Raw genomic sequence first — 26,188 nt, 5'->3', positions numbered from 1 at the left:
TTTGGAAACAATATTCAACCACAGATTTCTGAGGAATCTGGAGATGATATCTCCATTTGCCCCCTGTGAAACTCAAATTCTTGAGATTCTTCCGTAAGGCTGGAAAATGCATCTGAGAGGGTATCTCTAATGAGATTTCCAAAATACAGAGCAAAAATAACATGAACACATACGATTCCATGGGAGTGCATGCTGGAAATTTATACCTTTGAATGCATGAGGATTTACTATTTCTGTATGTGGCATGGGGAGGAGGAAGAGATTTTGTTAGTTATTTTTATGTTCTTTAAAGCAATGGGAGTATGGCAGAGACCTTCAGTGTATTCATATTAATGCTCTTCTCGGGAATTTAGAGTCTCATAAGAAACACACACATAAGCACCCACTTTTGGGTGGGTGTTGTCAACACAACCAGCCTCCTGATGGGAGGTTTGGACAACTCCAACTGGTTGGTGTTGGTGTTGTCCAGAAAACTGCTACAGGTTTGTACTGCATAGCACAGTGTAAGACTGAGGTGGAGGTGCAGAAAGGAGCAGGCCAGAACAAGTGGGATGCAATGCCTTACACTGGGGAGAAGGAGCAATGCACGATAAAATGTTGAAAAGAAGCAGTAATTTCTGTGGTAATGATGTGAAGTGAAACGTGTAACAGCCAAGAGATGGAAAAGCTGAGAGTCTTTCGAATGCTGATGTGACATCTTTGATCTCAATTTACATTCTTAAATATATATTAAAAAGTGGGTATTTTTGCAGGATTGTTGTCTGAGAATTTTGCAAGCATCGGTGCACTTTCTAAGCAGAGACACAAAAAATGTCCATTATCATGATGTCACAGACACCAGAAGCTGGTCCGAGATGCCAAAGCCACTCAGGGCATGATGGCTCAGGACCCTCAAGGACATCTTCTCCCTGAGCCAGGGGGGAGGACTTTGGGATGGAGTGCTGTGGGAAATGAAGAAAGAGAACATTTCTGGGGCAGGATTCATGCGCTTGTAGCTTTCAATGCTGAGATTATACCATCATGCTGCTAAAAGATGCTTTGTCTTTTCTCTTTTCTCTGTCTGTTTATATGTCTCCCCTATCCTCTTCCCCCTTTGCTGCTTGTGCAAGGACAAGGGCTGATATGTCTGTTTTTTCCTTGTGTAACAGACGCCTTGTCTTTCCCTTTTCACGGACCAGGACGAAGTTACGGTGGAAACCACCGACCCTGAAAAGAATAAAATGGACAAACTAATTGAAATTCTCAACAGCATGAGGAACAACAGCAGTGATGTTGACTCCAAGCTCACCACATTCATGGAGGAGGCCCAGAACTCCACCAACTCTGAGGAGATGCTGGGCGAGATAGTCAAGACCATCTACCAGAAAGCGGTGACGGACCGCAGCTTTGCTTCCACAGCAGCCAAGCTGTGTGACAAAATGGCCCTTTTCATGGTGGAAGGAACCAAGTTCCGGAGTCTGCTCCTCAATATGTTGCAGGTAATGAGAAAAAATAAGTTTGTTAGATACCTGCAGCATCACCTCACCTGGTCTTAACCATCTGTTTGGAGCTGAGCTGTTTCCAAATTCCCTTTGAACCCAACTGATGAGAGAATGGAAGTGTAGCTGCCATTTTGTCTGTGGTTACCATAGAAAATGTGGCACTGAGGGCATTGTCAAGTTGCTCTTTGTTCCTATTTCGTGAACTCTACGTGGAATTACAGAATCTCACACCAGGGCCCATCTGTGAAATGAGTCAGTTGTTTGAGGCAGCATCCCCATGGCATGAAGTGAACTGGGAGGGTCTTACAATGTGGGCTGTTAGAGTGGAGGGTCCATCTCAGCACCAAGTTAAGTCAGGGTCCCTGAGTGGGCTGTTGGTTGCATCACCTGGCTGAAGGGCTCGCTCTTGGTTTCTGGTTGCAAAAAAACTGGAGTAATTTGTGCCTTCACTCATTATTCTGTGTGGCTTGTTTACTGATGTCTGCAGAGCTGGTTGGTTGTTCTGCTCCTAAACCGTCAGTGACAGTGAAGTTGCGGGGGGGCAGAAAAAAAGCAGTGGCTCTGATAGCTGGTCCATGAGGTTAATGGTTGGACTTGATGTTCTTGGAGGACTTTTCCAACTTAGATGATTCTCTGATAGTGGTGGATGATGGGGGAAAACGGCTGTCCTCAACTGCCCATGGTCTGCTGAGAAGAGCATTTTTTACTGTAGTACCACCATCAAAGTGGGGGTTGTTTTCTGGGAACCTCCAACTTTCTGCCTCTGGAGACAGAGTTGAAACCATGAATTTCCATCCTTAATTTAATGTGCATTTCCATTGGCCGTTCCCCCATACACACACATCTCATCTGGGGGACATACAGAGCTCCAGTTTTTTGACTGATATTGTTCTTGCTGCTGTTGTTGGAGATCCTGTCTTGGATGCTGTGCCTGGCTTTCTGTACACTGAGTTGACCTTTGGGCATCACAGCAAGCAGAGAAATAAGGAACAAATTAAAATTATGAAAATCAATATTTAATGTAACCTAAGATAATTCTGCAAAGTTTCTGCTCCAGTTTTGCTTCTGTCATTGCTCTGTCCCTATGCCCACTCCTTCTCTTCTCTGCCCTGCAAAGCCCTTGGGCAGCACACAAACCTGCCCATTGCCTGTACCAGGTGGTGATTTTCTCCAGATCGCTTTATTTCCAAAGCTATTATAAATCAGAGTGAGACAAATTGCAGTCAGAATCAGTCCCAGATTTAGCAGTAAAGAGGCTGGAGGCAGCTCTAGACCCTCTGTACATCCCACTCTTCCCATATCAGGTGGTTCTTGTGTCTCTTCCTGTTTGGCTGAGCGACCTAGGAAATCCAAAATAAAGTCTGGGAACGACGGCCAGGGGCAGCAGGGTGTTGGCAAAATATTGAGGCTGATGAGGGTCCTGAGTTAGGGAGGACTCTTCCAATTTGCTTTATTCTCTCGTCCCAGCATTTCCACCCATGCCAACAGACCCAGTAAACTGATTTGTACTGCAGCATCATGGGCAAGAATGAGTGCATTCACATTCAACTCTTCACAGGATGAATGTAGGAGGATAAATAATATATCTCCTATCTCCAGAGAGTCTCAAAGTGCTTCTCAGGAACATGTAGCCAGTCACAGTGTGATTTGGAGCATGGTGTCTACTGGGGAGAGATGAGGAGAAATGAAGTGCAAAGAGTGAGCAGGGTGTGCGGGTGATCAAGTTCATGTGCTGCAGCAAGGAGAGAGATGCAGAAGGGATTTGTTCAGCCCCAAACTGCACATGTTTTATAAATGTCTTCATGGGACAAAAGGTGACAGATCACCACAGGTCAAAAGCAAAGTGCTATGTGAAATTAAATAATTTAACATTTCCTTTCTGATAGTAAAGGATTTTGACTTTCTCTAAGCACAGTTTCTCTTTCCAACCAAAACAATTGGATGCACTGACACAGATTCATTAAATACTTTGGTTAAGCCCTAAACCAGGAATTGTTTTATGCATTCAAGCTTGATAGCTCTGGCTGGAGACAGACTCAGGTATGAGGCACAAAAGTCATTCCAACTGCCTTGGTATAAAATAAGGGGGTTGATTATTGATATCAATATGGTATATTGGAATTGATCTATTATGTATTATCAATATCAGTAAGGCATATTGGATATTATACCATATTATGGAGTAATGTGGATATCCTATTGATATAATAATACATTGATATAAATCATTATATACCCATATATCTATATATAAAAATAAATATTGATTTTTATATATATTTTTTATATATATAGATATATTATGATAGGTAGATAGATAGATATATGAATGATGATTTAACATTACCTAGCTTCAGTCCTGACCCCTCCAGCACATCAGATATTTTCCATCAGCCATTTCTAGATAATTTACCATTAATCAAAAAAAAAAAAAAACAAAAAAAAACAGCACCAAAATAAAAACCCACCCCCAAAAAAACACCCCTTTAATAAAATGCCTGCTCCAGAGCAGGATTTGTGTCTCTCTAGCACCTTTCAGACTAATCTGATCCCCGGACGTAAGGAGCTCGGCTCGCTGGGCACTGGCGAGCTGGGGAATTACTCTGCCGGGGTGTGATAAATCGGGATCAACGTGATCCCCTCCCCGTGCTGCTGGCGCCTGGGGCTGGAGCTCTCGCCCCCCCATCTGCTCCCGGCAGATGCTCCTGTTTTGTAGGGGCTTGTTTGTCCCTTTCTCTCAGGACTGTGAAGGCAACAGCTCTGCCCCACCAGAGGATCTCAGAAATTAATGCATTAACCTGCTGAGATGCCCTACAGCATCCTGGTACCTATAGACAGCATCCCTCTACCTATAGACAGTGTCCTCTACCTATAGACAGCGTCCCTGTGCCTATAGACAGTGTCCCTCTACCTACAGACAGCATCCCTCTACCTATGGACAGTGTCCTCTACCTATAGACAGCGTCCCTGTGCCCCACTGGACCTTAACACAAGCAACAAGGCCTTCTGCTGCAGAACAGGCAGGAAACTCTCCTTTTAACCTGGATCCTCTTATATTTTCACCTGTTGACAAGGCACTCATGCTCAAGGGTTGCACATGTTCACAGCTTATCTCAGGGGACTTGTTTTGATCCCAAAAGAGATGCCAGTGCTGCAGCACTGGAATGTTGTCACATCATCCCCCTTCCTGCCAGCAGCTCCTCTAAAAGCTTCCTCCCAGCCAGTGTTGGTACATTTCGTGCTCTAAGGGGGTCTGTCAGGAAAAACTGTGGTTTGAATTTATCCATCAGTTTATGTTTTGGTCCAAAATCTTGACTGAGTCTTGGGTTTGGGTGCTGTGAACCTTTCAGGAAAAGTGATGTGGAAAGGGGAGTTGTGGAATAGAGAGATGGTAGGCTTGGGGAGATGCTGCCATGAGGGAGCTGGGCACTGCAGGGGTCATTTGGCATCTGGGTTGTCCAGCCTTGACACAGACTGCCTAGGCACTGTGGAGGCACCATTCCTAGAAGGATTTAAAAGGCATGTGGACATGGGTCAGTGGCGGACCTGGCAGTGCTGGAGGAATGGTTGGATTTGATGATCTTAGAGGGCTTTTCCAGGCTAAACAATTCAGTGATTCTGTGATTTGGGTTTAATTTTCTCCTTGTTGAGTTTGGTTTAGGGTTTTGGTAGCAGGAGTGATTTTGAGCTGTGTGAGCCCCTGGGATAGGCCTGAGTGACTTGGGCCTGGGGAGCTTGAATGGCTGGGGACATGCAAGAACATCTTAGTGGACACATATACAGTTTCTTCACGCCTCTAGAAATACCTTCTTAATTAATACATTAAAAGTAAGTCTCCTGTGAGAGGTTTTTGGTTGTCAGTTTCACTCACTGGCATGTCCAGGCTCTTTTTTTTTTTTTTTCAGTTGGAGGGTGTTAAGCAATGTGCCACAAACCCTTCACATGTAACATAAGTTGGAGTACTCCTCTGCTGGAACAACCGTGCTCTTTATAGCAGAGCTGTGTCTGCATCTGAGCTATGCAGAGCCAAGTGTATTATTAGAGTGGACATCACTGGGGCTGTAATTGTACACTGCTCCCCTTAGCAACCACGGCCAACAGCACATCAAACAGAAGGCTGATACCTTCTTTTAATAATAATAAAAAAAAAAAAAAAAAAAGACAACCACCCATCATGAAATGAACATCCCAACACAGAGCAGCAGCAGAGCCCACTGCAGAGAGCCAGTGCCTGGTGGAAATGCCTTGGTGCCAGTGGAAAGGGGCTGGTTCCGTTGCATACCCTGTGGCACATCCTGCTGCGTGCCCTGTAGGGTAGGTACCCTGTGGCATACCCTAGGGCACACCCTAATGTATACCAAAATTCATACCCTAATGCATACTCAGTGGTGCACCCTAGTGCATATCCTGTTGGATACCCTATGGCATATCCTAATGCACTCCCTATGATATATCCTAATGCTTTCCCTATGAACTACCCTGTGGTATACCCTAATACATACCCTAATGCATACCCTATTACATACCCTAATACACGTCCTATTGCACACCCTAATGCCTACCCTATTGCACACCCAAATGCATACCCTATGGCTCACCTTATTGCCTACCCTACTGCATATCCTGTTGGATACCCTATGGCACACCCTAATGCTTTCCTTATGGTATATCCTAATTCTTTCCTATTGCATACCCTATTACATATGCTAATACACATCCTATTGCACATCCTAATGCCTCCCCTGTTGCACATCCAAGTGCAAACCCTATGGCTTGCCTTACTGCCTACCCTACTGCACTCCTGTCACACACACTACTGCACATCCTGCTACATTCCCTGTGGCATACCCTGCTGCACACCCACACGGGGTTTCTTCATTGTCTTACTTTAACCTCTTGGTGACGCAGAAATGGCCCTTCCTTGGTCACTGCTGTGCTTGGTTCTGGTTGTAGAAAGTTCTTAGAAACATAGAATATCCCAAGTTGGAAGGGACCCTCAAGCATTATCAAGTCCAACTCCTGGCCCTGTACAGACACCCCAGCAATCCCACCCTGTCCCTGAGAGTGTTGTCCAAATTCTCCTTCAGCTCTGTCAGCCTTGGGGCCGTGACCACTGCCCTGGGGAGCCTGTTCAGTGCCTGACCACCCTCTGGAGGAAGAACCTTTCCCTAATATCCAGACTCTACATTCCCTGACACAGCTCCATGCTGTCCTGTCAAGTCTTGTTGCTGGTCACCAGAGAGAAGAGATCAGTGTCTCACCCTCCACCCCTCATGAGGAAGCTGCAGACCCTGATAAGATCTGACCTCAGTCTCCTCTTCTCCATGCTGAACAGGACAAGTGACCTCAGCTGCTCCTTGTGTGGCTTTCCCTCTAGACCCATGAGATGAACTTAAGACAAATCCTGTGGGGTTTGGCAGAGGTTGCTCTTGGTTTTCAGTGAACTCACCTGGATTTGAGATGGTCAGTGTGAGCATTTCTGGAGAGGCTCCACCAGGAAGGTGGTCAAAAGTCCATTGTTGTCATCCCAGGTGGAGGACGGAAGAGGAGCATTTAGGATGAATCGTTTCTTGGGATGTAGACATTGTGGCACGAGGTACTGGAGAATTTATGGATTCCCTTTAGTAAATGAGTGTGCAAAGTGAAGTGTTTACCATGCTAAGCATGAGGATTTGGGAGGAATGAGCTGAAACACTTCCGGTCCTGTAGGCTTCCTCCTCTTCTTTGAGCAAACAACCTCAAGTGATAGCAGCCCTTTCTGCATCAAAGGGGTTCTAAGTTGTAACAATAGACTCTGTGGGAATTGGGACATGGAAGTTGGTTGGACTCAATGATCTTAGAAATCTTTTCCAACCTTAATGATTCTACGATATTCTATGTTATTTTAAGTAATACGCTAATGGTTAATGCTGAAAGGCAGATTTTTTCCCCCCTTCAACATAATTAAGGTTTTGGTGAGGAACGGTTTGTGGTTTGGCAGAGCTGGAGGCAGGAGGATCCAAGTGCAGCTGGCGACCATCTGACCTGTACACCATGTCCAGCACTGACTGCAAAAACCCATCAGCCCTCTTTCCCTGGGTGTTTTTAATGCAATTTAATTACAGATGGTCCAGTTTATGCACACAAAACAGAGCAGTACTCCTTGTCTCTGGAAAGACATTGCCCAGCAGACACAAGAGAGGTTGGTTCACTGAAAGACAGGGAGGAAAAAAGGTCTCAAGGTCCCTTTAGGGGACCCTTTAGGAGCAAATCCTGAAGATATAAAGGTGTGTTTCTCGTGTGCCACAGGGTCCACTCACCCAGCTCCACAGAGCAGCACCACATCCATCTCTTCAAACAGTGTGTAAGCCCAGTGTTGCAGCCTTTGGTTACTCTTCCAGAAGAGTTTGATGAGCTCTTCCCATGGCGAAGTGATAATTTGATGGGGAAAGCCTCCCCAGCTCAATCTGCTCCCCACAGCTCTTCAAGGGCAGTGAGGAACATCTTGGTAGTGAACCTCAGGGTTGGTGTGTGTGTGGGAGCTCTGCCAGCCCCTCCAGGAGCCCAGCACAAGCAGAGAAATAGCAAATGATGCTGCCCTTGTGTAAACACCTTCATTTGGGGGTTTGCAGAAGCTTGTAGAACTTGGAAACCTTTTTGCCTCACATGTCTGATACAGACAGTGCTGTCCTGCTTTTGTAAGCCACTGTGGGACTCTGCCTGCTAAGTGCAGCTTTGCAGAGATTTATTTTCTGTATGCTCAGGGAATTCAAAGGCAATTCTACATTCATGCACACACATATACATGTAGTGCTTGGAGGGGGACAGGGGTTGATGGGAAGCCCCTGTGGGTGGCTCTGAGGATCCTGCATCCTCCTGCTCTCAAGCACAGAGAAAAAGAGTGGGAAGGAGAGAACATCCCCCGTTGTTTGCCCACACTTGTGTCTCTGAAGGTGTTCTGTAATTCTGTAACGGGGTATTTATTATTTTACTTGTAGAATCATAGAATAGAAACCTGAGGTGGAAAAGACCAACAGGGGATCATCCAGTCCAACTCCTGGCCCTGCACAGGACACCCCAGCAATCCACCCTGTACCTGAGAGTGTTGTCCAAACATTCCTTGAGCTCTGGAGGCTTTGGTCCATGACCACTGCCCTGGGGAGCCTGTTTGGTGCCTGACCACCCTCTGGGGGAAGAACCTTTTCTTCATATCCAACCTAAACCTGCCCTGACATACCTTAATAGAGAGCCCCTTATTAAAGTTCCAAATAATTTAAGAGTAAACTCATAAAAATGCCAGAGTACTTCTGAGTTCTTTTGAAGTCAGCCTGGACCTCTCACCTCGTGGCATGACCTACATGCATGAAATTCTATCAGCTTTATGAAAATACACCTTGCTTACATCAAGCTTAGACAGTTACATTTTGATATCAGCAATCTCTCTATTTCACTGATTACCTTCCTCCCTAAAAACTATTCTTGGTACTTCATTTTAATTATTTATTATTTTTGTATTCGATCATTCCTTATTTCCCTTATGTGTTAGTATATATTTACTTATTACATATATTAACATCTATAACTTATAAGGTTATTTTTTTTTTTTTTAATTCTTCTCTTTTTCCTTTTTTTTTTTTTTTTTTCCTTTTTGATCTTCTTTCGCGTCGTCATCCGGGGCCGAACCCGTGCAAGTGTCGGCATCAGGCAGGAGAGGGAGCCAGGGGAGCGGGCTGGCTGCCTGCCTGCGCCGGCAGGTGAAGGGCAGAGCTGGGCATCGCTCAGAGCTGTCCCTGCCGTCACCCCTGGGTCCGGCCAAGCCTCTGCTGTGTCTGCCCGTAGTAACAACGCCGGGCTTTGCCGTGGAGGTTACGGGAGCCGCTGGCAGACGGGTCCCGTGCGGGTCCGGGAGTTACTGGAGAGCCCTGGATTAAATATCGAGCTGCCTGCTTTAAACTCGCCGCTTTTCCCGGGCGGAACGGCGGCTGCAGGAGCCATTTGTAGCCTTTCCATGACGCAGGAAAGTGGTGGTGCCGGGCAGCACCTCCTCGGAGGCTGCTGGTGAGATGAGGGGGGTTAGCGGAGCACTGAAAGGGGTCTAGCCCGAGATCTAGGGGTTTAATGAAGGGGGGGGGAGGCAATTTCCCACTGGTAGGACGGAGGGAATGCAGACAGGAGCTGTGCCCCACAAGCACTAGGAGGTCTCTGAGCTGGGAGTAGTTGAGCCAGACCCCAAATTAAACGATCAGTGGGATTGCGCTGTGTGTCAGCCCGAGCCCAGGGATGAGTTTTGGGGATCACAGCCCTTTTGAGAAGGAGAGTTGCAACTGGAGGTGACCACAGGGCCAGTGATGTAGCAGCAAGTGTCACAGGGGATGCCAAGGGGCTTGTCCCCACAGCCCTGCAGGTCACTGGGGTCAGGAGTCCATCTGATGCAGCTACAGTCATGGCTCTGCACGGAAAAGGTGTTTAGTTCAGGGTAGCAGTGCATCATGCAGTTGAGAGATTGATGGGAAGCAGGTCTAAGATTCTAAAAAAAAACCTTTAGAGTGTAAAGACTGGCATATTTGACTTTATTCATTGTCCTGGTAAGGTTTTTTATTGCAGTGCTCAGGTGTGTTGTGGGAAATAGCCATTAGCTGTACTCTGTAAATAAACAATGTGTGGTTTCTCATGGATCCTTTACACCTTGGAGGAGCCAAGATTTCAAGGCCATTGTGGGGACCAGCCCCTGCTCCAGCACGTAATGTGACCTCAGGGATGGTACCTAGTGTCAGTCATCTCTGCTGGGTAGTGGATGCCCTATATGAGCATCTTCCAGTGGTGGTGGGACTCAGCAGAGGCTCCTTTTGGTCCTCTAGGCTGCTGGTGAGGAATGTCAGGAGCATCCCTGGCTGAGCTGCTGCTGCCTGCTAAAAGCACAGCCAAGTTCAGATCGGGGGGCTTAAGGTGGTGGGGCCTGTGCACACCCTGTGTGTGGGGCTGCAGTGCAGAGCAGAGGCTCTGCTGGGCTCTAGGTGGAGACTGTAGACTGCTCAGCATGCCTGCATCCTGCCTGCATCCTGCCTGCATCGCTGGGACAAAGCCAGGCAGCAGTCTGCCACTGGGGTGGGCTCCTAGCTGCCCCCAGCCATTGATGGTAGGTGAGGATGCTGGGGGTCCTGATAGGAGAGGCAGGGATAAAAAAAAAATGAACCTCAAAATTCATTTATGTATTGACTGAGAGGTGAGGAAAGGGAGGGGGACACTTCAGTGTTGAGATCCCTCCAGCTCAGGCTGGACTGGCATCAGCTCCTACTCTCCATTTGCTCCTGAAAGGCTCAAATCCAAGCCCGGGATGTGGGAGTATGTTCCTGCCAGCCCAGGGACTCAGCTGGCCTAAGGCACCCTCCTGACAGACCATCTGCTCCTGCCTGCACCAACATAAATCCGGCTCAGGCTGCTGCAGGCACCCCAAGGTGGGGATTTCAGGATGCTGCAGGGTTGGAAGACCCCTGCTGCCCATACCCATAGCCCCCTTGGGATTCCCAGCCCTAGTCTCAGGTGGTTCCCTTCTTCACCTCACCTGGAGAGAGGATTTTTGGAGGCTCACTAGGGACCCTGTGATGCATCACCCTGATTGCGACCCCTCCTGAAAACCCCCACATCCCCCAGTCACTTTGACAGTAAATGAAGCATCATCCTTCTGACACAGAAGGACACTGGAGAAGCACGTGCCAGGGACATCACCTCCTGAGCCAAGGCCAGAGCAGACACACAAGCCAGCATCAGCCCAGAGATGGAGTTTGGGTAGGAGGATATTGGAGAGGGCAATGCTCTTTTTCTTTCCTGGGAAAGGGGGGAAATGAGATAACTTGTGCTTTGCCCATTCCCTGGCATCCCTTGGACACAGGTCCATGACATACAGGGGATGCTGTTGTGCTCACCAGGAGGAAATCTCTTGGTTTAAGGTTTTCTAGCTGAATCACAGGAATTTGTACAAGATTCAGTTTCCAACCAGATGGACTTTATTGCTGTGGTGGCAGCCAAAGGGATGATCCTGTGTGACCTGCAGCATGAGCACCCTCATCATCCCCCAGCCAGGCTTAGGCTCAGGGGTTTTTTTCACTGGTGGATATTTTTGCATGTTGCTCTCTGTCAAAATCTGAGTTTGGAGGATCAATGCTTCCATGAAGTCCACATCCCTTTTACCTCCCCTGAGGGGGATCATTTTGCACAGCCTCATCTTTTCCTGCTGCTGACGTTTGAACAAGCAAATTGCAAAATGATGGTGGAAAGGGGCTTCAGCAGGGTAAGTCCCGGGAGCAGAGGAGACAGAAGATACTTGGGGTGTGAGGAATGAGACATCAGAATTATTTCAAGTCCCTGTCCTCCAGCTTGCCAGGCCTGATACTGATGCAAAACACAGCATCTAAGTCTTGGGGACAGGAGCAAAGAATGTGAGGCTGGATGATGCTTCCCCATCTTGACACATCCTCTGGTCTCATCAGCTGTGCTGCCACCCATGGGGTCCCCCCATGCTCTCTGCCCTCACTGAGCATCCAAAAACAGTGCTTCCTTTTCCCCTCCCAGTGATAAATTCCTTCACTTTTCTTTCCTCTTTTTCTTTTTTAATAGCTATTGCTCTACGTATTAATTTTTTATTAAAGAGGGCCTAGGAGGCAGCGCTGGGAGTCCAAACCCAGCAATAAGGTTGGACAGGTCTTTGAGCAACCTGGTCTAGTGGAAGGTGTCCCTCCTATCCAGGGGGGTTGGAACAGGATGATCTTTAAGGTCCCTTCCAACCCAAAGTATTCTGTGATTCTATGATAACACTTCCAGTCCAGGAGCAGCAGGAACTGAAAGTGAAGACGATGGGAGTGAAGTGCCCATCAGCTAAGGAAATAGTGTCAGGCTGGAAAAACAAAACCTTTCCATTTCTGCCCAGTTAATAAGAGTAAGGTGTGTTTCTTTGGATCTCTTTAATATTCCAACCCATACCATACGGTGATGCTCAAAGTCTGCTGATATGCTGCAAAATGAGTCATGGTAATCATGAGCATCCCTTTGGAGATACAAGGCATGGAGGCATCAAAGAGATGCAAAGTATGGTGGGATCGAAGGCTTTTGCTGGTTGATGTTGTTTTCTACAAGTCTTTTCTGTAATCTCAGCTTTCCCAGCATGGACAGGCAACTTCGGGGGCATCGTAAGGTGCTCCATACCTACATGCTTCAAGGGATGAGCAGAAAAGATTAATGCATCTTTTACCTCCCTTAAAAAAAAAAAAAATGAAAAGAAAAGAAAGAAAGAAAACAACAACATTTCTTATAGCAAAAGCTCCCTGGCTGCATAGAATTTGTAAGTATTAGCCACTGAGGAAGATTTTTCTGAACTTCTTTGAGTAAATAACATTTTTTAGCAGACTGGTACTTCACCTTCAGGTCTTGATTTTCAGGGATCTCTTGTCCCCCATCCCAGACCTGTGTTTTCCAGCAAGAGGATCCAGCACCGGTACCCAATGGCCATCGAATGCCTGGCCATGGTGGTGGGAGGGACACAGTGAAAAGCAGACGGAGGAGATAAGAGGGTTTTCAGCCTTTTTGCTTTCCAGCGTGTTTGCTCAGCGACGTTGAGTGCTGGGCCAGAGCCACCACCTCCCTGCAGACTAAACAGTTGCAGTGTTTTCTCCCATGACCGAAAGAATTTAGTAAAGGGTCCCGGTATGAAACTTTACACGAACTCTGGGTGCCACAAATATCTCTGGCTGGGAGTCTGTTAACTCCTCCAGTTCCTTGATCATCCATGTGGTTCATTCTCTGGGCAGATGAGAGGAAAGCCCATCCCACAACAAATCTGGACAGCTGCCTGCCGGACCCCCGTGCTCTCCCACCCACCGAGTTTTTGTGCATCCATCTTTCTGGGTTTTTTGCTTTTTTGTAAAGGAGGGAGCCAAGAATTCTGGCCATAATGGGGCGCTGGAGTACTCAGTTCAGGAAAGACCTGTTAGAGTGGGTCCAGAGGAGGATACTCCAAGGGCTGGAGCCCCTCTGCTCTGGAGCCAGGCTGGGACAGCTGGGGGGGTTCAACCTGGAGAAGAGAAGGCTTCAGAGAGACCTTAGAGCCCCTTCCAGGGCCTAAAGGGGCTCCAGGAGAGCTGAAGAGGGACTTGGGACAAGGGATGGAGGGGCAGGACACAAGGAATGGCTTCCCACTGCCAGGGTGCAGGGTCAGATGGGATATTGGGAAGGAATTGTTGTCTGTGAAGGTGGTGAGGTCCTGGCACAGGTTCCCCAGAGAAGCTGTGGCTGCCTCATCCCTGGGAGTGTCCAAGGCCAGGTTAGACGGGGCTTGGAGCAACCATGTCTAGTGGAAGGTGTCCCTGCCCATGGCAGGGAGTTGGAATGAGGTGGTCTTTAAAAGTCCTTTTCAACCCTGATTCTATGATGCCTCATACCTCTTGGACCTGTTCATAGCCACCTCTGTGCACTGACATCCATCCAAAAGTTGTCAGCTTCCCTGCATCGCAGAGTTCGAGAGCTTCCACTTCAGGGGCAGGATTTGGGGATGGGGAAAGCCTGGGGGGCTTCATTCATCCATTGGTCCTGGCTTGAGGAGAAGCAGAGGCCAAGCCTCAGTGCCTTGCACTCCACAGCCAGCTCAGCAGATTGATGGTCCCAGTGCCATCTCATGGTGAACACCACCAAGCATGTACTTCCTGGGAAGGTGTCAGCATCCCACAGGAGAACATTCTGCTGCCAGCTGCCAGGCACCCAGGAAAATCCCTCCTTGGACTGAGCCAGTGTAAGCCAGGAGCGCCTGTGCGGAAAAGCTCCTGATGGCAAAACAGGATTAGCTGCCTGCTTTTCCCCAGCTGGTTTCATTCATCCACAGACAGGCTGGCCTTTCAATGGACACAGCTTCAGTTCGAGTGCAGGAGGAATTCCTCCAGCCCTGGTGCCTGGACCAAGCAGCACCTGCTTCCAGAGCCACTTTTCCTCCTCTTATATCCCTCTTTCCTGTCATGGCCTGTCCCCATAGATCTCTTGTCACCTCCACCTTATAAAGAGGACACATTGCTTGTGCAGAGCTTAGAATAAGAATGCATCCTGCTGGCAAAATCCAGCTGGTCCCTCCTGCATCCTCCCAGGCTGCAAGGCTGGGCACACATCTCAAGATGTGGCGTTTGCAAGCAGGATCCATCTGTCAGCCACAACTGGTGTTCCCAGTCATCACCCCAAGCTGGTGTTGGGAGTGGGATGGGCATTTTTTCAGGCACAAAAGTGACCTCTGAACAGATGTGGGGATGGTGTTGAGACTGACCCTGCCCTAATGTGGGGAAGGGTTTGCTAACTGCCCACCAAACCATCCCCACCCATATAAAGTAGCCTCCAAATATTTTTTTCTGGGATTTCTTCATACCATTATGGTTTTACACTGAGCTCCTGCCCGTGGGATGAGAGATTTACATTAATATGTTTTTCCATGGAGCTGGGGTGTCAGTGCTGCTGCAGATTGCTGGGATGAGCAGGGATCCACTGTGTTTGATCCCCTCTCTTCCTACCACCTCTGTGGTAGTGGAGGAGGGGATTGCTGGCCTAGGGTTGGGATGCTCTAAGGGACATGGATACTTTGTCCCCATCACGGAGGGGAGGACTCTTGTTGTTTCCCAACATCTGAAGGTAGCCCAGGGTTTCCCACACACACTTGTAAAGGCAAAGGACACATCACTGCCTCGAGGTTCCCACAGTAGCAAGACTTACATGAGTAAAATGAGTATAACAAGGATCTTCAGAAATGCTGCAGAGGAGCAAGGCTGCTGAGTGACAGCTGCCTCCTCTGGGCATTACAGCCATGGGGTGTCTGCAGGGCTGAGTCAAACGGTTGCCCCAGCTGCTCTGATGACAACCCAACAAGGAAATTAATTTGCATTTCTTTGTGGTCCCTTGTCTCCTCTCCAGTCCCTCTTCACAGGACTGAGAGATTGGCTTCTGGTTCCCAAACACATCATTAGTTCCCTATCTGTGTGTCCTGCAGATTGCAGATCTGTCTGTGTCCCTCTGCTCACTGTAAGATCCAGCTGAGGCTGGTAATGATGTTTTGCTGTGTCTGGGTTCATGGGATAACAAGCCTTTAAAGTGATGATAAACTGCTGTTATCCAGCTGAGCTGACACCCTGGCACGTGTTTGGGAATCCGGAAAGGTGTGAGATAGGAAGGGCGGCAATAAAAATTAAGTGACAAGGAAGACAACTCCGTCACCTGGGTAGCGCTGGAGGAGGCACTGGCAAACACCCAGGGCAAAGTGGTGTTTGCTGTTGGTAGTGCACAGACCATGCTGCTGAATTCACCCTCCTGGTCCACTCAGAGCCCTCACCCGGACAGTCCTCCAGGATCTCTAGCAACTGCGAGGTTAACAGCAACATTTTTATTTGCACATCCGTCATTATGTCCCCACCAGGGTGATTTAAACCTGAGATAAATCAATAATTAACTCCTTGCACCTCCGAAGCCCCCAAGGACCTCACAGACATCACTAGCTCAAGCCATGAGACGCCCACGTTGGGTGGGTAATTGCTGCTGATCCCAGATTGGGAGCCAGATATAGAGAGGTCACGGTGAGACCAGGGGGCAGGAGGTTCAAGTGACCACTCACTTGGTCACCTCGGGGTGTTTGTAGACACAGGAAGTGCCCACAGCTCCTGTTGGCTCTGATCATCAGCTGCCTCAGTTACCCAGACCTGGGAATTTAAAAATCATTGTGTTCCTAATCCTGGGAGTTTGCCTATCCTTTAGAAGAACCGGGAGTTTTCTGACCTTACTTTCCCCTTCCTGCCCAGATTCTTCTGAGAGAAATAAGCACTGTTTGTGTCTGCCTGGTGGCTGAAGGATCTTTGCTGAGTTGTTCTTGTAGAATTGGAAGAATTGCACATCCCTGGAAGTGTCCAAGGCCAGGTTGGATGGGTCTTGGAGCAACCTGGTCTGGTGGAAGGTGTCCCTGCCCATGGCAGGAGACTGGGACAAGATGAGCCTTAAGGTCCCTTCCAACCCAAACATTCTATGATTCCGTGATTCTATTATTTGGTCAGTGACATCTAATGGAAGTTACAAGTCATCTGGTGATCGACTGATGGGTGGTAGGTGTCCATGGGGTGATGGTCACAGCCCTGGTAAGCTGGACCTTCACTGTGCAAGGCATTTTGGAGACCTCTCTGATTAAAATAATTCACAGACCTGAGGCTGTCGTGAAATCAGGTCCACGCCGAGGGCCACCGATGGGATTTCCTCCCCTTCCCAAAAGGGCCAAAACACCCCGAGAAGAAGCTGGTGCACGTTCATGGGGTGCAGATCCAGCCTGGAGGAAACGACGTGATGAAAGTCTGTGGGAGTGAAATGCCTCATAGCTGGGTGAAACCAGGACCTTTGCAAGGCTGGGCACAGGGTGTCATCTGTAATTTAAAAGCTTTATCTGCTTTAAATGTCAATAGCTCCTTTCTTGGAGTCATAATAATTGCCATGATTTGCATGTCTCAGTCACACACCCCAGAGAGCTTTGCAGAGGGAGATGAGTAAATCATTCCCCTTTGCTGGATGGGAAATCAGGGTACAGAGGTGATGGGAGCCCACACAGGGCTGGAAATGAACCTCACTCTCCTGTGCTGCTCTTTTCCAGGTCCTGCATGGAAGCTGTTGGCTCAAAGCAGGTTTCCTATCATCATCTTCCTCTGCTTTGTCTTGTTGTCCCTGTACTGGCAGTGTGGGCAGGAATGGTGTGGTGGGATCTCAATGTGGTTCTGTCCTTGGGTCAGACAGAGAAGCCTGGAGTGTTGCTGCGGGGGGCTGAAGGGAGAGCAGAGCCCATGGAAGAGCTGATGGTCCTGCCATGTCCCACCATCTCCGGCAAAGGAGTTTGTGTAGTGGTGTCCATGGAGTGAAATATTCCCAGTGAAGCTGTGAGTGGTACAGAGAAGCTCGTTGAGACCCTGACCATCCATGGGCAGAGCAGTTTGATCACTCCCTGTACTGTCACAAGTTCTTCCAGCACCTCCCGAGCTTCTTCTGAATGCCAGTGCTACAAACTACTCATCTCACTGGGTTATACTCCTCAGAAAGCAAAGCTACACTCCAGAACCTCCTCCTAGCCAGGACCTAAATACAAGTAGAATTTAAATTGTAAGCAAGGAGCAATGCAGTGATGTTAACTGTGCAAAATATCATTTATGGAGTCTAGGAAGGTCTGGGGAGGGAGTGGGTGGAGGGTGTGCTTCTCCAGGACAGCAGCAAAGGACGGAGGCTGTCTCAACCTCTACCCACCAGCTCCCTCCTCCAACCCACTTGATTTATCTCAGGCCCCTTCCAAAGAGCCATTTAGGGCTCCAGCCTTTTGCAGCACATTGCCAGGAAGATCAACTATTTAGCACAGCCTCTCTCAGCTTTTTATATAGCTCCTAGCACGGATATCTAAGCATTATATATTTCTTTTTGTGCAGTATTTCTGACTCAGTATTTCCTGCCTCCTTGACAATGACTGAGTAAACAGCAGAGCTGCCAGAGGAAGAGCCCTGTGTTTACAGAGCAACAAGCCCAAATGTGTCTTTTTTTTTTCCATCAGAAGGTGGCGATGCTTAAATTAACCCTCATTTTTATCCCACACTAAACTTTTGCCCTCAGTTGCTGCTGACAGAGTCAGCCGTGAGTCGGTGGGCCCAGATCTGGGGAAAAGTTATTTGGAACTCGTCTTAAAAAAAGTGTGGCAAACTCCCAAGGGATGAATTTTCAGCTGCAGCTGTCTGGGCTGGAGTGAGGGCTTAGATCCGATGGCAAAACGCTGCTTCTCATCCCACTTGACTCTGCTGCCCACCAAAAATGTTAGAGGATGGGTCTGCCTCCTCTCCCATGGAATGGCCATTCCTCTTGGCTCTTCTAGCTTGGTCCTAGGCTTGGAGAGGTCTCAGGATAGTGTTGCATGCCCTGCACCTACACTGGGATGAGGAGTGGGCATTCATTTGGGTGCAGGAGTGGAGACGCCCAAGATAAAGGTGTTTTGAATTTCCATTGCTGGCAGGAACTTCAGCCAGGCTTACAAAGGGTCCGACAGGGGATGTCAGAAGATGGGCTGAGCCATGGGCCATCTCTGTGATGTGTGAATACAGGCCACCCTGACCTACTGATCACATATGGTGAGGCCCAACATGATGAACATGCTCAGCCTTCAGGTTTATGCCCCAAACTTGTCCTGTATGAGACCTCTTTAGAGGTCCCCTTGGCATCCTCCCACTTGCCACGTGGTTTCCCGATGAATTCTTCTCCCAAACCAGGCAGAGGTGGTCAACCCTGCTACCTGGTATAAATACATTTTATTTTAAACTATAGGCACTGAATGAAGGTCATCCCGTAAACACACCCAGATTATCTACAGGCCAGAGCACCCCCAAATTAGTAATACAATTCGTGTTTAAAAATACAGCCAAACTGATGAAAGATAATTTGCTTGCTGCCCTGACATCACCACCTAGGCATGGGGCAAGCCAATCCACAGGTTATTTTTATATAACTCCATGAGGCGTTTCCAGAGCAAATAAAGTTCACTGGGCAGGGCAGTGACCCAGCAGTCTGGTTTCAGAGCTTTTCAGCCCCCTCAAGGCTTGTCACTGGTGTGTGGAGGTCTGCAGGTCAGGGCATGGCTTCATCAGAAGTGCCCCGGGCATGCAGGACGTGGGGGTTGTTCCCTGCTGAGCCGCTCTTCTCTGCTGGCCAGCTCCTCAACTTTCCCCTGTGGTTGCTCTGCCTCATCCCTTTTGGTTGCACACCCTTTGGTCTCCATGTTCTCCAAGGGTCTCAGGTCCTGCTGGGAGCATGGCTGACCTGCAGCCAGGTGAATTGCTCGTGTAAATCCACGGATGAAACAACCTGGATGGTCTCCTCAGACAGGGACACCCCAAGGGAGGTGGGACACCTCTGCATGGGTGGCATTCAGGTTGGCTTGCCCATCTGTACACTCTGTGGTACTGGTCAAACCTGCTGTCCGGAACCCAAATTTAAGGATGGAGCACCTTCCTCGTGCACCCCTCATGCCAAATCTAAAGCAGATGGGTCTGTCAGGATGCTTCAAGATAGTCCTGGCACTGCAAGTCCAGCTGCCATGGAAGTTCCTGCCAGGCCCAGCCCTGGCCTGTAGGCAGGTGTGGCCTAGAAAAGAACCTCTAGGAAGGTTCTTTTCCTACTTTGTCAGAGGAATCCGTATCACCCCCTTCTTTTACAGAGTGCATGCAAATCATCTCCTTTTTCAAAATTTGGCCCAACCTGAGTCTGCAGATGGAGCAAAATTATTCCTACTGTGGCATCACATTCTGGGTGAAAGTGATCACGGTGACTTCTGCATCCATCCCACATTCCATCCCCCTCTCCCATCCTTCATGGTGGTCCATCAAAGTCTGCACAAGCTTTTTTGTGACTGAAGGAGACAGGGGACCCCAGTCCCTTTTCTTTTACAAGGGTCTTCTTCAGCTGCAAAGTTGGGGGCAGTGTTCATTCATGTCTCTGCTGAGTGGCATCACCCACGGGCTGCCACAGGATAATAAAAAGAGAGTGATGAGTGGTGACTTCCCTTCTTGCCCAGCTCCCATCCCAGGCCTGATGAGTTTGGTTTGGTTTGCTGGTTGTTTTATGGAATTTTTAGGGGGTTGGTTGGTTTGATTGTTTGGGGTTTTTTACAGAAAATATTTTTTTAAGAGAAAATGTTGAAGTCTCAGTTTTCTCTGTTGCAAGGTTGCAGAGCAGGGCACTGTGTTTGAAGCAGAAACAGGAAGGGGGAGAGTTTCCTGCAGTGGTTTTTATTCTTTCCCAGTAATCCGGGACCACAGAGCCCATGCAGTTATCCCAACCTGCTAGGAATTTCCCAGCATGCCCCAAGGATCCCAAACTACAGTGCAGCTCTCCAGGTACATCAGTGTGGACTTTCCCAGGCAGGACAGGGAGTGTTGGGGGCAGGATGGGTTGGGGGCTGGAGCTGGGTGGAATGCTGCATGAGATGCAGGAAACAGTGCCAGGGGATGGAGAGGTCTCAGAGTATCAAGGAAATGCTCCAGGGTTCAAAGGGAGCTTTTTTCCTCCACTTTATTGGTGGACAAGGCAGATGAGGGGCATGGAATGCTCTCGCTTGGTTTTTTAATTTCTCAGTAATTCAGGGCATCATTTCTCTTTGACTTCTTTTTTGCATTAAAATTCAAGTGAAAACTCCAAAATGAGTAATTTGGTAGCTCTGGGATGATAACTTGAGCTGGCAAATAACTCCTCCATCACTGCCCAGGGACTGGCTGGATAATGAAAGGATGAACTCTGCAAACTCCCCCAGAGAGTCTGGGAAGACCCAACAGGATTTGGCTGCAGGTTGACGCTGGAGTCGCAGACACAGTTGGGCAACTCACTTATGGAAATGGGTGTAGAGAGGAATTAGTCATCACTGTTTGGTTAATAAGTGCCTTCATTATTTTACAAGTCTTTTTCCTGCATATGCAAATACATATTTTATTTTTCCTTTTGTAATGGAACATATAAATAGCTCCTGCCTTGGATTTTCTGTTCATGAAGTTGTGTCATGAAAATAATCATTGTGCTTTTGCCTGGCTTTCTTTAGTAGCTGCTTCACTTACCTTTGTTCTAAATGAAAGATCTCCTGTGTCTTGTCCAGGGCACGAGGGTGAACTTTGGTGTGGTGGCTTTTATATCTCCTCTGGCTTTGCAGAGAGCAGCAGCAAGGCCCTCTGTCTCAGGCAGGAGGAACAAACTCAGATGAAAAAGACAGAGGATGATTTATTTAGTTGCTGGATTTCAAATGTTGTGAAACCCACCCTGGGAACACACGGTGTGGAGAACGAACTTGTCCTCCACTTTAATATTCCCCTGCTTAGTGTCTACTAATTTTTAGTACTAGGGAAAGGTCACTATGGAGACAGACAAGCAAAGTCACATGGGATGTCATTCAAGAAGCTCTGCAGCATCACTTAGAGCCCAGGGAAACCTTCTTGACTCTGAGCACGATGCACTCCCTTGTGCCATCCTCAAGAAAGGTTTTTATTTGCTTTTCTGTGTTGTCCCGTGCTCTTTGCCACACACTCCCAACACAAACATCCCTTTTCACATCCTGCCTTTGGACAAGCCCCTGTTTTCTCCCCAGCTGGAGGACTGATGGGTAGGCATCTATCTCCGTGCATGCTTCCTCCTGATGTTGATCCATAAATCACGTCACTGGGATAATCCTTAGTCATAGCAACCATCAGCTCAGGAGCAGGATGACCTTTTAATGCCAAGCCCAGGCTGCCCTGATCTTCTGGTTGGGCAGGGAGCCAGTCTCTGCCATTATTTTGTGAGACACCAGCGAGCAGCCAGACCATTAGGATGTTCCTGGCCAGACACTGAGTCTGCTGAAGATATTGGAATGAATGGGCTGGGTAGGTCCACCTGGATCACCAAGCCCAGCATGGCCACCAGCTTTTCCCCTGCATTTTATTTAAGGTCTTGGTTGTGCATATGGAAAAAAGTCCCTGTGTCTGCCCTAGAGGGACAGCAGGGCACAGGGGACACCGTCTCTAGTGCAAGCCATGGCAGCTATTGCAGGAGCTGGTGGTATTTCTACAGTACCTGCCTTCTGGAGGCTTTGCTGTTTTGAAACCCCAGCCACTCCGCGTGCATTGAGTAATCTCCCCACTGTTACCAAAGAGTCAGTCTGTCTGTCTTCCTCCCCCCACCCTGAGTTTCAATTTCCTCCTAATTCTCTCTTTAGACAGCCGTTGCCTCTCCGTGGCGATGCGGTTTTGCTGATGCAGCCTCCTGTCTCTGTCCCTCTTGCAGAAGGATTTCACCATGCGGGAGGAGCTGCAGCAGCGGGACGTGGAGCGCTGGCTGGGCTTCATCACCTTCCTCTGTGAAGTCTTCGGGACCATGAGGAGCAGCACTGGAGAGCCCTTTCGAGTCCTGGTCTGCCCCATCTATACCTGCCTCAGGGAGGTAAATGCCTTCAGAGTTTGTCCTTCTCCACCAAGCTGTCGCATTGCAGTTTGGAGATGCCCACGGTTCGTAGATGACAGTGGAAAGGTTGTGGCTGCCCCATCCCTGGAAGTGTTCAAGGCCGGGTTGGACTGAGCAACCTGGTCTGGTGGGAGAAGTCCCCGCCCATAGCAGGGGGTTGGATCAAGATGATCCTTAAAATCACTTTCCACCCAAGGCATTCTAGGATCCCGTGTTTGCTTTATGATTCCTAGAGATTTGCCTTGCCAGCATCAACGCTTCTCACCTCAAAGGTACCTACATCTGCAGGGATGCTTGGCTCTTCCTGCATGTTGTGTTTCTGATCATTAAAGCACAATAATTAAAACACGTGCTCCTTTTGTCTGAGGGTTTGCAAAGACCAGCAGTTGGGATGGCAAACCCAGTGTTTGAGTTTGCAAATCCCGAAGTTGTGAAAATCCCCACCTCCCCACCTAAGCGGCTTAAAAATCTTCTTAAGGCAGGTGAAGCCACCTGAATGGATGAGGCAGACTGAGGGGAGGAAAGAGGGAGAGAAATTAAGTCCCTTATGCCCTTACTCCCCACCTAGTGAAGAAGAAACCCAACCCTGTCAGCAGCGTTGAGGGCATTTCAGACCCTGAGCTCCTGATGAGCTCAAGTCAGACCCTGAGCTTCCCCACGGCTCAGGGTGGTGGCAGAAACCTCAGTGAGTATGTTCAGAAGAGACAGCTTAAGTGTTAATGTTCAGTAGAGGAGGAGAGGGCTTCCCCCCATCCTGTTTTAAAGATGGTTTTTGCCTCCCGCTGCTGCCTGTAGAAGGCTTTCTCAGAAAACCCCGTCTCGTTCCCCAGGGTTGGAGCTGTGAATCTCAAATTGTCAGTGGTGCTTCTGTCAGGCCATAAATAACTCGCTGTAAAATAAGTTCTCCGCTAGACCTCGGGCAAGGGGGGGATAAAGAAAGTGCTGGTGATGACTCTTTTACGTGCATGGGAAGTTTTCTCTGAATGCAAACACACCATAAACGTTTTGTCTTGTTGGTAATATTGTGGGTAGGGTTCACAGATGGTGACTGTAGCTGTGAGGAGGAGCACAGGCATCGTGATGAGGCACACATATCCAGAGGAGGAGGTGGGACAGGAACACTAAGAATAGCCAAACTTCCCCAAAATCTCTGCCCACAGAGGTATGTGTCACCTTACAGGGAAGATCTTGACGTCTAGCAAAGTCCCCGTTTCCCTCTGCTTCCCATCATACTGGTGACACAACCCAGCCCTGATTCTGCCAGGATTTTTCCCTGTCCGCTCCTGTCTGCCCTTGCCGTGCCATCACAGTCCCTTTTGTCACCTTTCTGGCATGTGGGGACATGGTGGTGATCTAGAGGTGAGCAGAGGGATATGAATTTCATGTATCAGGGATATTTTTTGCTACAGGGCAGCTCCATAATAAGACTTTACTAATTATATCAAGATGTCATGCATAAATTTGCACTTAAAAATACATCTCTGTTCCTTAGCAGGACAGGTCTGTCCCTGTGGTGTTGTTTTGTCAGAGAAGATGACTTTCCTAGATGACCTTTAATAATAAGATCTTTAAGGTCCTTTCCAACCCAAGCCTTTCTGTGATTCTGAGACTCTTAGCTTAGCTGACATGGGTGAGCCTGACTCTCCCAGCACTCATGCCCCAAAATGGTTGATCTGTGACTGCTCACTCTGCAGTGCTCTGACCTTGACTCATGCTATTCCTCTTCCATGGCTCTTGCCACTGTTTTTTGATGCTGTCAGCTAATCCTGGTGCACAGGGCCAGCCCAGGGGAACAGGATCACCTATTTATCAACAGTGATAGATGCCAGGGTCCAAGATGGTTGCCAGAACCAAAGCCAGGCTGTAGACACAACCAAGGAGGTGGTGGGCTCTTCCAGCTGCACCCAGTAGAGGACAGGGGCATCTGCACAGGCTGGTCCTGCTGGTGCTCCAAGAGGGTGTGGAAAGTCCCTAATTGTGCAGAGTGCTCATCTCTTGGTGAGCTCCATGAACCACATGGCCTTTGTGCCAAGGGAGGAGGGAGTGTCACCATGGCCTGTAAGATTTGGACCTCCTTGAGACAGATTCACAAGGTGCAGTAGCACGCACCATGGGTATTTTCTCCTTCTGCTGATCAGCATGTATGTCCCCATGTACAGTCTCAGCCCCTCATTCCTGACTCCTTCCCCCTTGGGCATCCCCCAGCAAACCCCTTCTGTGCTGCCCACAATCCTGCACAGCTCCCTCTGCCTTCATCCACCCATCCTTTGACCAGAAATCATTAGCAGAGGCAAGATAACATCACTCCCTCTGCCTGTCCTTTCAGCTCCTCTTGCTTTTTAGTTTCTCTTTTTTTTTTTTTTTCCTTTTTCCCTTTTCCTTTATAGCTCTGGCAGACTCAGCCAAAGGTCAGAGAGGGAGTGAGCAAGAGGAAGGGGAAAGTTGCCTGATGGCTGAGGCAGGAATGTCTCTTCCCTTCTGCCTGCAAAGCTTCCTCTCTCCAGCTCCTTTCCTCTCCCCCCGAATAAAAGTTCATTAACAGCATCATTAGCTGGGAGGGAGGGAATGAGGATGGCAGTGAGGACATCCGTACTGGGTGAGGAGGAGCTGGGGACGTGACTGGGGCGTTGGGTGAAAACACCAGTGCTATTTATTGAGTGATGTGGATCAGTTGGTTTTGTGGGCTGAAAAAGACCCCAAAAAATCAAAAGAGAAGTTCATTTGAAGTGAGGCTGGAGTGATAAATGCTGGGGTTTGCTAGTTAATGAAACCAATGCTCGTCTCTATACTTGGGGAAGCAGGCAGACCACTGTGTTTGATGTCAGACAGAGGAATGGGTGTCTGATGACAGCAAAAGAAATTTGGGTAGAGCTGCCACCTCACCCAGGCTGTGTTTTGGGAGCCTAGGGAGTGGCTGTGCCCCTTCATACCAGCATGGTCCACACCAAGCCCCCATCCCGGAGGGCTCTGCCACATCCTCCTCTGGACCTGAGGATCCCTGGGGCCGACTGCTGGAAAACAGGGTGGGGGGAGAAGGAAGGGTCTGCTGCCACGTCCAACACCATGACTGCATCTCCTGAGAGCTCAATCCCCAAAGAAACAATAAGTTTAATTTCCAGAACTATTCTGAGGGTTTGGAGTGAGATCTGTACAGGTGGAGAGTGTCTTCACAACAACGCCTGGTGGGGTCAGCATTGGGATTTTAGGCAAAGAGATGGTTTACTAAGGGCGATAAAAGGTGGTTCATCCAAATGGTTTGATGGAGCACAGTGAATTTGAATGATGGTTTCGATCAAAACACGGTTTTATTCTTGGAACAGTGCGTATTTTAGGTTGAAGAAGGGAAATGAATCCCCAAGGTGAACCCAAAGATCAGAATTGGAGACAATCGGGGAAAGCAGGAGAGCCCTTCGCAGATGAGAACAAGAGGACTATTGCAGCCATCAAATCTGGGAAGCCTGTGAAAAGAATAACAAAGCAGAGATGTTAAAAAGAAATAAAAGAGCTTTCCTCCTATTCTTCCCTCAGAGCTTCGGGGAATCGAGGGTGAGCTGGAAAAGGGCATTGTTCCTGGGATAAAGGCTTTCCCTGGGAATGGCAGTGCTGCAGCCAGGGCACTGTGGGCCTGGCCCTTGCCTGCTTCCCGACCTGGCTCTTCTCATTTAGGAGCAGTGGTGGCATCTTCCAGGATGATATTCCTTCATGGGTCTTTTATCTGTCTGAAGGAA

The 26,188-nt window shown here is 48.5% G+C and overlaps 1 protein-coding gene across 5 annotated transcripts in view; it reads left to right on the top strand.

Moving 5' to 3' along the window:
* CTIF (cap binding complex dependent translation initiation factor) overlaps positions 1–26,188 on the top strand; it is a 147,520-nt gene that overhangs the window by 104,264 nt on the left and 17,068 nt on the right. For 2 of the 5 annotated variants that reach the window (XM_064642374.1, XM_064642372.1), the window contains 2 exons: positions 1,179–1,478; positions 22,284–22,439. In XM_064642374.1, the coding sequence (XP_064498444.1) occupies positions 1,179–1,478; positions 22,284–22,439 (456 nt within the window). Of the gene's footprint in view, positions 1–1,148; positions 1,479–22,283; positions 22,440–25,780; positions 25,977–26,188 lie in introns of those variants that run through there. The other 3 variants (XM_064642371.1, XM_064642373.1, XM_064642375.1) reach the window with 2 other exon arrangements.

Source organism: Pseudopipra pipra, chromosome Z, assembly GCF_036250125.1.
Source record: "Pseudopipra pipra isolate bDixPip1 chromosome Z, bDixPip1.hap1, whole genome shotgun sequence".
Taxonomy (NCBI): domain Eukaryota; kingdom Metazoa; phylum Chordata; class Aves; order Passeriformes; family Pipridae; genus Pseudopipra; species Pseudopipra pipra.
Note: the sequence above shows the minus strand (reverse complement) of the source record. Positions and strands in the feature narration are given on the sequence as shown.